The sequence below is a fragment of the Trichosurus vulpecula genome, chromosome 4, assembly GCF_011100635.1.
Source record: "Trichosurus vulpecula isolate mTriVul1 chromosome 4, mTriVul1.pri, whole genome shotgun sequence".
NCBI lineage: Eukaryota > Metazoa > Chordata > Mammalia > Diprotodontia > Phalangeridae > Trichosurus > Trichosurus vulpecula.
The window spans coordinates 154,946,774-154,960,283 of record NC_050576.1 but is presented as its reverse complement, the minus strand read 5'-3'; the positions used below and the strand labels follow the sequence as shown (position 1 = coordinate 154,960,283).

The window sequence follows — 13,510 nt, the reverse complement described above, 5'->3', positions numbered from 1 at the left end:
GTAGCCACTTAATAGATGTTTGTTGGGTTAAATCAAATCCCGCAGTAAACAACCCCAACGAAATATCCGATAAGAACAAACACTTGATTAGGCCTCAACAGCACTCACAAACAAGAGGCCCTGGGCTCGGGAGGCTCCCGGGTCCGTGAGATCGGCTGATGAAGCTTGGAGTGGAAAAGATGGGGCGCGACAGCTGGAATGAGGAGGAGAAGGGAGAGGAAGGGGGCGTGTCTACAGCTGGGAGGAGTGGAGAGGTGTTTGCAAGGGGGAGGAGCAGACGCAGAGAGGAGGGGACCAGGAAAGAAGGAAGAAGAGGGTGGAGGGAAACAGGAGATAAGGAAATTGGGGGAGTCCGGAGGCAACCGAGAGAAGGGGCGGAGAGGAGGTCCACTAAGGGGAGGAGGAGAAGGAGGAAGGCAGGCAGGAAGGAAAGGAAGTCCCGGGGAGAGGAGGGACCTGGAGGAGTGGACGGAACAGGGAGTAGAGAGCCAGAGAGGAAGGGAGGCGTTTACCCTGGAAGGGAGGGAAGGAGGAGTGGGGAGAGGAGGTCCTTAGCTCTCTCTGGCATCTTCCCTTCCTGCCTCCTAGCTCCCGAGCCAGAGAGGGAGAGGCAGAGGCAGAGGGCGGCCGGAGCGCGGCGGAGGCGTGGAGGGAAAGGGGCAGCCGGGCGGTGGGCAAGCAAAGCAAGGCCAAGGGTCCGTGGCCATGGCCTCTATGGCGGCGGCGATTGCAGCCTCTCGCACTGCAGTCATGAACGGGAACCGGCCGCTGGACGACAAGGAGCGGAAGCGCTTTACCTACTTCTCCTCGCTGAGCCCCATGGCCAGGAAAATCATGCAAGACAAGGAGAAGATCCGCGAGAAGTACGGGCCCGAGTGGGAGAGGTTGCCCCCCAAGCAGCAGGACGAGATCATCGACAAGTGCATGGTGGAGCCCCACATTCAGGCCCGCTACGCCGCGCACCGCGCTGCCGGGGCCTCCCGGGACCAGACCCCCTCCTGCTACCCCAACCTGCGGGTGCCCACGGGCCAGAAGGTCGTGCACTTCGGCGACGAGGTAAGGGGGAAGCTAGCACCCAGCGGGACCAGGAGGGAGGAGGTGGGAAGGGGGACACACCCAGGGGTGGGGGGCTGCAGGTGTGCCTTGCGTCGTTTCCCTGCCTAGCTCCCTATCCCCAAACCTCTAAATCCTCCCCATTTAGGTCAGAACACCTGCTCTGTGGTAGTCTTTGTTAACTGCCCTAGGTTTATTGGGGATCGGGTAGGAAAAGGCTTCCCAGAATAAGGCAGAGCTACAATCTGACCTGCAGGAGAGACTGAACCCAAAGGAGGAGAGAATACATCCACCCAGACTCTGGCTCTGGGGTCCTGGACTGGAAGAGAACCTTTGTAAAGATCGCCTATTTTCTCTCCCTCCAGCAAGAGACACCAGACAGATAGTAGCTCTGACCATCAGGAGGGTTTGCGTATATCTTACGTTAATTGAAAGCACCTTCTCATTATTGAGAAGGGTAGAAATTTAACTACTAGGGTACAAGCAGAAGCCTGGTGAGAAAAGACTTAAAAAACAGTAAAAGCATTATGCACAAGTTACTGTTTGGGACAAGCATCATGTCCCCATTTATCAACTGAAATACCAAGGTAAGGTTAATTTAACTGCCCTCTTCCAAGCCACAGATAGCAGCATTCATAAGCCTCTTGACATATGATCCTGTAGTCAAATTGTGTGCAGTTGTCTAGGGTATGGGGTAAGTAACCTTTGAAACCAAAAAGAGAAAAATGGGAGCTAATAGCCACCAAAGCCAAAGCACTTAGTACAGGAAACTGCTTGCCCTTTTGTGGCTTGGAAATATATACTGGTCATATATTCTGAGCCAGCAGGCTTGAGCATCAGACAGCAGCAGGAGCATCTGTCCCAGGTTCACTTAATCACTTAGGCTAAAATCATCAAATGTATAATAGAAGAGCCTTACATGAGCTATCAGGTATGGGGGTTGGAACCAATATGTATTGAGCTAGGAAAATGCTGTCTCCTGAAGTCATTCACCTTAAGAGTGAAGTAGAAATCCAATTTATGTGGCTGTGGCATTTATTCCTGTAAAACAGTCTCATTTTAGTGAAAGGAAAGTGTGAAAACATAGGCTTTTACTGCCAACACTACCTTATTCTGGAAGAATTAAAAGAAAATTCTCCATTGAGCTCTAAACTATAATAGTTTTGCCAGGAAAAAATGGGTGTAGCAAAAAGCAAGCCAAAAGTATAGGTTTTTTTTTTTTAAAGTTATTCCTACTCAGAAAAGTCTTCAGGATGAAGATAGGCGTCTCTATGCACACATGGTGCTGTACTTGACTACTCAGACTCGGGCTATGGAAAAGTAAACACTAGCATCTTTTGGAAGACTTAGGAATGCATGAATAGGAGGTGAAATAAATATTTTTAGAAATATGTGTCTTGAAAAATAACTAAATATTTTCCCGTTTCAGACTATGAATACTTTATGTGCATTTGTATATCAACACAAACATATACATGTACATGGTACATAATCTCTTTCACAAAATTAGCCAAATTATTTTCTTTTTCATTCTCGAATCCTTTGATCAGATGCCAAGTTAAGCTGCACCTAAACTTATACCTTTATTGAGATTTAAAAGCAAATGGAACTAGAATTAGTCCTGGCTGCCCATCTTATCCTGCAGGAGCCACACAGCCTTCTGTTTTGAAGCTTATTCTTGCATTTGCAAAAATGGCTGCTAACATGGATTCTGTACTGTGACAAGCATAGGAATATGCCAGAAAAATCTCAGCACAGAAGTTGTGAAGGATACAGGCTAGATCTTACACCTTAGGGTACTTTGGTGAGTATGTGGTATATCACAATTTAACAAGCTTAGGACATGTGGTATTCATCCCACTGAGATGGATAGGCCCCCTCAGGAAGCACCCTAAAAATATATGTTGGAAATAGACCAAGTCCAGGGTAATTGCTTCTGCCTCAGGTGATCCTCTATACACTAGGGCTTATGGCAAACTTCTGGTCATGGCCAAGGGGTTAGAGTGGGGAGGTGATAGAACAATTAAGAGTAGAGTTGCATACAAGAGGGAACACTGGAACTGGTTTGTCTGCTTTGGGGGGGTCCCAGTTTTGAAATGATTACAGGTTAGAACATGTTCTACCATACCTAGTATTGAACTGTAATACCACCCCCCACACACACACTGGTCCCAAGAACCCCAGATTGTGGGCTAAGTAATTTGGGCTAGAAGTTGCCCAGTACAATGACAATGATTGCTGGTGACTTGGCCAGTTTATACATTGCATCCTAGAATGCTCGTTCCCTATAGTAGAAGGTCTTGGCATCCCCTAAGGGTATAATGAATTGTCAGGGATTAAAATTCACATCACCCTAACAAACTTTTGAAGGCCCAAGTGCATTTTGAATCTTTTGGTTTTTTTAGTACAGCTATCTAGGAGCCAGAAAGTTTTCCTAGTTCTGTTTTTAGTTTCACCATTGCTTTGCTGAATGTTTTCTATACATTATGGTAGCTCAGTAAAAGGTGTTGACTGATAGCCTTGCCCTTTTAGCCTGTAGCAGTTAACTTTGTGTATTACTTGCTTTCTTAGTAGTCAATCCAGCAAGTATTTCCTGAGTCTTAGGAACGTTCATATCATACCATGGTTTGGTTTTTGTGATTGTGAAGATGTTTTCTTTGGGGCCAACATTGGAGTAAGAAACTCAAGGTACATTATGAGATGAATGCTCTTAACAGAATGACTCCTCCTATCATGTCTCAATTAGCTTGGTCCTCTTGCAGTTTGAACACAAATTGTTAGCAAATCTTCCTTCAAGGGGTCAGGCATTTGCATTTTGGAATGTTTAATGGTATACCTTATTTTTCCTTCCCTGCTTTCATTCATGTAATTAGCAATAAAATGAGGCCTTTAAAAAGACCACTAGAGCTTGTTGACTCATTCTATTCTGATACCTGATTTGCGGTGACCTTGATAAACTGCTCAAAAATAGTACTACTTCTAGTGTTGTAAGGTGTGGCAACTGTCATTTTTGGCCTACTTTATGGCCATAGTGATTCATTCTCTACCTGCCTCTTCCCCTGGTCTCCCACCTTCCCAGCAAACTCACCCAAACTTAGCAGTTTGGTGCTATAGTGTAAATTTTTGATGACTCTGGCATGGATGTTCTTGTAGGATATGGTTTTTAAAGAACTTATGATCAAAGAGTTGCTTTCCACAATATTCCATGAGAAGTAATCTTTGATTTCTAGCTCTTAAGTCCTAGATCGCTGAAATCTGGTGCTATTTCTCATGCTTCCATAGGAAGCCCACTGTCTGTGAGTTTTAGTTTGGTGTTGCTCTTAGACCGAGTCTGTGAAATATCTGAAAACAAAGAGGAATGGCATCCCCATCTCTGCCCTTCATGGGCATCTTGATTTATTCAGTAGACATTTATTGAATGCCTCCTATTTGCAAGGCATTGGTCCAGCCATGGGGGATAGTTTTAACCCTTAAGAAGTTGGCATTATAATAGGTAATATGCCACGTACCCAGATGAGTAAGGATAAGGTAATTTGAGAAAGAGCTCTAAAGAGTGGGAATGGGGAACACAGAGAAGATAAGCAAAGGTCCAATAAAAAGCACCTAAGCTGAGCCTTGAAGGGAGACATAGGAGAATGGAACATGGAGGAAGAAAAAAAAGATTACACATAATAAGGCAGCTAGGTGGCGCAGTGAGTAGAGCACCAGCCCTGGAGTCAGGAGGACCTGAGTTCAAATTTGGCCTCAGACACTTGACATACTTACTACCTGTGTGACCTTGGGCAAGTCACTTAACCCCAACTGCCCTGCCTTCCCCCCTCCCCCCAAAAAATAAAAAGATTATATATAATACATGGAGATAGGAAATGGAATGTCAGATTTTGGGAACAGCTAACAAGCCAGTTTGTCTAGGAGGTAGAGTGGGTGTGTTGAAAGGTAGTACTAGGAAATAAAACTGGAAGGGTAGGTTGAAGCCAGATTTGAGAGCAAGCACTGCCTCCTCCTGACTCCTAAATACATATTAAGCCTTCCCACATGATATTTTAAAGAATGTCAATTTGAGGTCAGTAGGAATGGCAAACCCACCACAGCCCCAATCATGCATCCTCAACCCATTTCATTTTGGAGTTCTATTTTATATACTATTATTATCATACCTAATAGGGTGCCTTATAGCAGGCCTTCAGTAAATATTTGTGGATTTTTCATCTCCATTGTATAGTGAAAAGAGCACCAGCCTTAGAAAACCTGATTCCAAGGCTTGACTCAGACACTTAGTAGTTTTGTAAGCTTGGAAATGTCACCTAATCACTTTTAGCCTGAGGTTCTTCACCTGTAATTTGGGGCCAATGACACTCGCCTTACCTGTCTCACAGGGTGATTCTGAAGAGCAGGTGAGATAATTGTACAGAAAGCAGTTTGTAAACCATAAAATGCTATATAAAGTCAGGGTTGGGGTTTTTTTGTGACAATAATTTGAACATTTTGCTTTTTAAAATGAGACCTGTGACACCATATAATCCCGTCTTTCTTCTCAAGTGTCCTTTTTAATATTACTAATAATCTGAATGTTTAGCTTCTGGAAACCAGATCTATAACAACACCAAAGTCTTTTATCTTGTCTCTTCTCCAGGCTTTTGCCAAGGGCTTGAAATTTTGTGCTTTGGTGCCATTGTTTTTTGGAGATGGAATTTATAATTCTTGTGCCCACCTTCTCTCTGGCTGATTCCTTTTCCAGAAAAGATTCCAGGACAGATGTTAACTTTCCTTATCTCTGTCTTGGATAGTAGGCTCTGACTGCTGGGTCCTACCTTGAAAGGTCATCCTGAAAAGATTCCATTGAGTTCCAAGGCCTTTGCGGTATTTATCCTCATTGTGCCCCAAACAAGAAAAGGTAGAATGTTTCTTGATTCACATACTGTCCTCTTCCTTTCCCCTCACCCCCCTCCATCAGGGTCATTTTCATTTGAATTGTCTGTGCAGCCAATGTTGAGTAATAGTGACACCTGAGCTAGCATCCTTAAAAGGTATACTGTGAGAGCTGAGCACGTATTCAGCAGGTGGGAAGAGAAGATTACTAAAGGCAGACAGGGGGATGTCTTCCCTTTTGGTTTTCAGGCACTATACAGACAGGCTCATTAATCTACACAGCTCCCTAGGGGAAAGAGGTGGCCGTAGACTGCCAAGAAACAGAGGTGCAGACAAATTAAGTGACTTGTTCACTATCGCACAGGGGATGAGTAGCAGGGCTGGAGATAGTGTTAAATCTTATGTTTCTCTCTCCACAAAACCCTAGTGTCTTTCTTAGTACAATAAAAACGTTTTGATACATGTATTTTGAAAACTTTCAGTTAAGGCCATTGTTCTTCAATACATTGTTTTTCCAAAATATATGTGTGTGAATAATACACACACACCAGGCAGACCAGTTTGAATACTTGTATATATTTCCTAACTCTTTTGTCTTCTTAAAAACTTTCTCTTTATCCCCCTTTATCTTCTCCTCACCCTCCCTTTCCCCTTTTTCTTTTCTTCTCCTCCATTTTTCCATGTGCAGTGGGGCTCTGGGAAGCCTTTCAGTAAAGTTGAGAATTCGTGTTTGTTGTGATCTATAGAGGTCGAAGATCCTATTTTTTTTATTCACAGTGTTGTTCACTTATGGATTAAATCATTAGTGGTACATTTTTGCTGTTGCAACTACAGGTTTGCTTATCCAGTTATGGAAATTCTCTTACCTCAGCAAGGCTAAATATATTGCATGCCCAAAGGAAGAACAAAGATGCATTTTTTAATGCATTTTAATTTTTTAAAGTATAGGTAACAATCCCTATACAGGCATTTGTTACAGAACAGCACAATCATTCCACTTCATCTTACAGATACACAAACCATTTTCAAAATGTAAAAATAAATATAGCAGGTGCACTCTGTCTTGTCTTTGAATAGATCAGTGCTTTGGGAGACCAGGTAGTTTTCCTACCATGTTTTTACTTTGGGGGTGCTGTGCACCCACTTAGTAATTAAGCCTTGCATTTAGTTGGGCAAACTACTTTACATCTGAAACACAGGAACCTGTACTGTAGATACCGCATGGAATAGTGAGTTCCGGTGCCTGCTCTGACCAGAATTTCCCAAGATCTTTATGTCCCTGTCGACCACGTTCCAGGTAGATTGGGGTATTTCTCGATATTTTTGCCTAATCTCTACAACTGAAATACTACATTTGATAAATCAATAATAAAACAATAATGTGTCACTTTAAAGTATACAAAGCAATCTAAAAAAAACCCTATGAAGTATATAGTGCATGTATGTAGGTATGAGGTATGTAGTATGAGTATGTAGGCTTGTGATTTTGATGGAATGGGGAGCTCCCTGTGTGGAGCCTACCTCAACCAATGCAGATCTGTCTGTGAATTAGTAGAATATAGGATTATAGACTTAGAACTCTGGATTCTGAGTCACTTTCATTTTCTTATACATTCAGTATATACAGTAGACCAAAGAGGACAATCTATTTTAATCTTATTGTTAAATAGTTTTATTGTTAAAGACCTCGTAACTGATTTAGTCAAGCCCCATTATTTTACAAACAAAGATACTAAAGTCCAGAGAAGTGAATTGAATTGTCTAGCATCTCACAGGAAGTAAACAGTAGAGTTCAAATTTTGAAACCAGGTCCTTTGACTTCAAATCCAATGCTCTTTCCACTGCTCCATAGAGGGTCACACAGCTACTAAGTGTCTGGGATGGGATTCGAATTCAGTCTTCCAAGTCCAACACTCCATCTACTGTTCCACACTCCCTCTATAACTGCCACAATACAAGTGAAGAAACTGAGACCCAGAGATGAAGTGACTTGTCCAAGTCACTGACCTTGCACAGGTAGTACAAAGCAGAAACTGGGTTTAAATCTGGGGCTTCTTGACCTGATGTCCAGCACTCTATTCGCTGAGCCTTCTGAATATATAGAGCAAGTATTGTCTCCATTTTAGAGATGAGGAAACTGAATCACATGGAAGGTAAGATCAAGTTGTTCAGTCACATCTGACTCTTTGTGACACCATTTTGGGGGTTTTCTTGGCAAAGATACTGGAGTGGTTTGCCATTGCTTTCTCCAATGAGGTAGTAAATAGTAAGTAGCAGAGCTGGGATTTGGGTCTAGGTCCTCTGATGCCAAATCCAGGGCCCTTTCTGCTGTAGCATGGCTCCTTTGATAATCCACAGTCAACAGTACAGTCATACTGATGCACTCAACTTCAGTACTTCCAATAATGACCACAAAGCATTACACGATATTGAAGCACCTTCTGAATTATGAAAAAGAGATAAAATTATATTCAGAAGAGTGTTTCATTTATTGTATTCAGGCCCTAAAAAATTCCAATTGACATAGATTTGATATAACTAACAACTCTTGTCCAGAATACTCAACCAACTTAATCATTTCAGACCCAGCTCATGCTACATACGAGGTTTACTGTATGAAGGTTTGTGATGGGCAATTGAAAGTGTTGGTTAGTGGTTGGATGATCCCAGAACTTACCAAAGTGGCTAAATAAATTATCACTGTGGAAGTTAATCAATCAATAAGCATTTATTTCTGAAGCGTTTACTATATGCTAGGTATTAGGCTGAGCATTGGGAATACAAAGAAAGCTAAAAAAGGTCATTTCTCTCAAGGAAAATATATTCTAGTGGGGGAGATGATATGTAAATAACTAGGTACACACAAAATACATATACATCTATATACACGTATGTATACATGCATATGAAATATGTTGTGTGTATACCTGTCTATGTGTGTATACACACACATGGAGGAAGGTGATGCAAAAGGCAAAAGTAATGGCATCTGAAAACACTCTAGGAGGAAAGGCCTCCTGCAAAAGGTGGGATTTGAAAGGTCTTGAAAAAAATCAGAGAAACTAAGAGTCAGAAGTGAGAGTACAGAACAGTCTAGGTATGGGGGCTAGATAGTATGAAGACATGGAGACCAGAGTTGGAGTGTGATTCTAGGAAAGACAACTGTATATTCAAGTGTCCATCATAAACATAACTACAGCACAGTACAATAGGTATAGTAAACCTCTTGTGTAGTACAAGCGAGATTTGGGATGATGTGATTGGGCAGGTGTTCTGATGAACAGAGTTGCTATTTATTCCATACTTATTCAGAGGGAAGTAGGAAGGGGCCAGGTTATCAGTGCCAAACAAAAGAGTTTATATTTGATCCTGGAAGTAATAAGGAGCAACTGCAACTTATTAAGCAGAGTGGAGGTGAGGGTGGGGTAGCAGCTGAGAGGATGATGAATTGGAATGGGGAGAGATTTGAGGCAAAGACACCAGTTAAAAGTCTATTTCAATAGTCTAGGCAAAAGGTGATTTCAGGCTTGACAGTAATAGGGGAAGTTGAGGGGAGGTGACTTAAAAAGGGAGATAATGAGTTCTGTTTTAGACATGGTAAATTTGAAGTACCTATGGAACATCCAACTCAAGATGTCCAAAAGGCAGATGCATGACTGTAACTCAGGAGAGGGATTAAGGCTGGATATATAGATCTGGGAATCATATGCAGAGATGTTAATTGAACCCATGGAAATTGATGAGATCACCAATTGATTGTATAGAGTGAAAAGAGGGCTCAGGACAGAACCTGGAGTAACACCAAGAGTTAGTGGGTATGACCTGAATAAAGAACCAGCAAAGGAAATTGAGAAGGCATGGTTAGACAAATAGGAGGTGAACCAGGAGAGAGCAGCTTCATGAAAACCAAGAGAGGAGAAAATATACAGGAGGAAAAGGTGATTAACTGTGTCAAATGCTGCAGAGAGATGATGAAGGATGAAGATTTTTTTTAAAAGATCATTAGCAATTAAGAGATCACTGCAGTTTCAGTTGAATGATAATGTTAGAAGCCAGATTATAAATTATTTTACCTATTGAGGTAAGAGAATTTAGAGGAGAGTGATAGGAGAGGAAGTGGATGCACCTAGTGTACATGACTTTCTTAAAGAATTTAGCCCTGAAGGTGAGAAGAGATATAGGCTGATAGTCGGTGGAGATGGTAGGACAAAGTGAGGTGGGTTTTTTTTGTGGGTATTTGTCTTTTTAGGATGGGGGCCTGGGCATGTTTGTAGACAGTAGAGAAAGAGCAAATAGATACAGAGAGCCTGAAGATAAGAGGGAGTGAGATTAATTGTAGGGGCAATTTGCTGAAGAAGTTGGGAGGTATTGGATCAGATCAAGGATATATGAGGAGGGGTTTGCCTTGGCAAAGAGAAAGGTCATCTCTTGGTGTGAAACAGGAGTGAAGGAGAAGATGACTGTGCTGTGAGATGAGATGGGGGAGCTCTTTTTGATGTATGAGGTGAAGTCATCAGCCTAAGTGGGGGGTGGGGGGGTTAGTGTACTGTAGGGAAGTGAAGAGAAACAAGAATGTTGGGATCAACCACTGTGGTGAGTGGGATAGCAAATTGACTAGGGAAATGTAGGAGGATTGCTTTGATATAGTGAGGGCCCATTTGAGGCATTTGTAGTAGGTCCAGCTTTTTGTGACTTTTCTCCAACTCTCTTTAATAGTGCAGGAAGCAAAGGAGATGGAAGGTGGCAGTAATCTAGGGTTGAGGGTTGGCAAGGGATGATTAGTAATACAAGGGGTCAAAGAATTTCAGAGTAACAGATTGTGTAGAGTTGAGTTGGTCCACTAGGGGTCAAGATAGGGCAAGAACGAGAGTACAACAAGTGCAGAGGTGGTGGCCTGGGAAAGAACAGAGAAAGGGTGAGGATTAAGGGAATGGAAGTCATGGTGAGGACAAAGAAGAAGGTTAGGGGTCACCAGGTATAGGGAAAGATAAAATGATAACAGATTATGGTCTGGTAAAGGAATTTTGCAGTGAAGTGGAACACTTGTGTGTGTTGGCAAGATCAAGTGTGTAGCTGAGGTAGAGCAGGTCATGGAAATTAAGTAGATTAATTGGGAATTTCCAATATTTGAGGGACCATCAATATGTATATTGACATCTCTGCATATGAGGGCAGGGGATGGGGAGGAGAAAGTAAATTAAATAATTTTAAACCTCTGGAATTTGCTAGTTACCTGCCCCCTGAATCTTATGTTGGTTCATGAGCCAGTTCCTTTGATTAGTTGAACACTTTGAATCAAAGGGTTATTATTTTCCATGCCAACGATGAGGAGGGAGGGTAGGTAAAGCAAGTGTTTGCCAAATATCTTTGTGTCCTCAGTGTTGGACAAAGATGAACATCAGTCCCTTCAGTTGAGATGATATATTTTAGGGATAATTTGCATCATCTAAAAGCATTTATTAAACACATTTTTGTATACTAAGATGCTGCATGGAACGTCAGAGTCCCGATAATCCAGCAGCTTGTTACCCCATACCGACATACATGAACACAGAGGGACTAAATTTGAACAGAAGGCAATGTGGTGAGTGGGAAGTGTTTGAGATTTAGTCAGAAGACCTGGGTTTGAATCTCAGTTCTGCTGCTTACTAATAGCATGACTTTTAGTCATTTTTCCTCTGTGTCTCAATTTCTTTATCTTTAATGAGGGGGTTATAGCGGCAGACTTGCCTTGTGGATTGGGCTTGGAATCAGGAAGACTTGTATTCAAATTCTACCTCCAACACTTTGTGACCCATAGGCACTCTGTTCAAGCAACAATTTCAAACTGATCTAGGTCAGAGTAGTTTTTGATTAAGAACGTTTTCGTAAAAGAACTTCCACAGTAATGGGGAAGATAGGTCTTAGATGATTTCTGAGTTCCTTTCTAGTCCCTATGAAGTATATAGAGAGAAGATTATTTTCTTTGAAGTCAAGTAAAAGGTAAGTCTATCTTTGGAGCAATGAGTGATGGAGTTTAATTTCAAGTTTAATTTGGAGGGGTTGCTAGATCATCACTGTCCCCCACCAACCTCCTCAAAAATAGAATAAAAGTTACTAAGAGTTAGTCTAAAAAATGTTTACAGGTCTCAAAATATTTCTCCCCTTCTTTAATTGCTGGTTCTGTGCTCGTTTCTTGACTGATATGGGAGGTTTGGCTTTCAGCTGTGTCTTGCTTTGATAACCACTTGGTTCTTGGCCCATCTCTTTTTCTCAGGGAGGCTTTTGTGAAAGATTGCTATGGATATTCATTATCCACCAGGGAAGAAACCTGGTTGACTGTCTTCAGTGTAGGTGTGGGGGTGGATATCTTTCCAGTGGCCCTGGCAAAGAATGCTTTATGAATTGAAACAATTGCCACACTGAGACTTCATTTGACTTTTTTGGAAGAAGATGTTGGTTGGTATTTAGTTCCCAGATAAAAGAGCAGTGTTAAAGGCTGCTGGCATTTCAGAAGAAAAGCTGTTTTACGCGAGAGAAAGAGAGAGGGAGAGAGAGAGGGCGAGCAAGCACCAGCCCATCTGGGTTTCCTGACAACTTCTGTCGGAGAAGCTGACACTGCTTCCCCTCTTTGTTGACCAGATGTTGTCAGATACTGTGTGAGTCTCAAATTCATTTCATTTGCCTTTTTCTCATCTTCTACTTCTCTCTCAGGCTCTGCCCAGAGTGATAACAAATACTGTGTCATCAATGTGTCAGGACTGTGTGCTCCTGTTCCTTTCTTCAACAGATAAGTTATTTCCAGGGTGGCTGAGTTGTCCTCTTTTAGCACCTCTCCATGGTCCATTTCTTTTCTAGGGAAACTTGAACCTCCTGAGAGCATTTAACAGCACCATAAAAAAATGGGACATTAACCACTGTAGCAGCGAGGAGCAAGGTTGTTATCGGATGGATCTGTTGCAGAAATCCAGTTGTGTTTTGGTTCAGTGGAAATTTCAGATCTTTAGGGGTGTGTGTGTGTGTGTGTGTGTGTGGTGTGCGTGCCACCATGGCATTATATACATTTGGCCAGAGAAGAGTGTGCTTGGTGTCACACTGGTGTGCCTGCTGGTTCTGGTGGGATGCAAAAGAAAGATGCTATTGTGTGAGAAAGTATTTGCTGCTCTGAAATTCTGATGCCATTTATATCCAACTGCTGGGAGAGCCTGTTCTCTTGTGAAAGCTTTTGTTGCTTGGGTCTGCAGCTGATGTCTGACATCAGATTGTACTTTGGTTTCGTGTGTGTGTGTTTTTTAAAGTGCTGTATTATTTTTATGAGCGCAGAATTGTAAAAAGCTGAGGAATCTACCCATTTATTCAGTCCCTTGCAAGAGTGAACAAAGGACTCGACACTGAGTTGGAGAAAGATGACTGTGCAGTCATGGGGCTTTGATGGGCCTGAGACTTGGCTAATGAGAATTGATGTTACAGGCCCGCTGGCTGCTTCCCCAGGTCTTTGTGCAGACTCCACAGGGTTTACATCGGCTTTGTGGTATTTGATTGGCTTTAAAAATATCTGAACTAAAAGTCTTGATTTAATCTTTGTAGAATCTGAAGTGTTACAAAATGC

The 13,510-nt window shown here is 42.2% G+C and overlaps 1 protein-coding gene across 1 annotated transcript in view; it reads left to right on the top strand.

Moving 5' to 3' along the window:
• The first annotated feature begins 270 nt into the window (after positions 1-270).
• Positions 271-13,510, top strand: part of C4H1orf198 (chromosome 4 C1orf198 homolog) — a 54,552-nt gene continuing 41,312 nt past the window's right edge. The window contains exon 1 of the mRNA XM_036757044.1: positions 271-1,056. Within this exon, the coding sequence (XP_036612939.1) occupies positions 706-1,056 (351 nt within the window). The 5' untranslated portion in view covers positions 271-705. The remainder of the gene's footprint in view (positions 1,057-13,510) is intronic.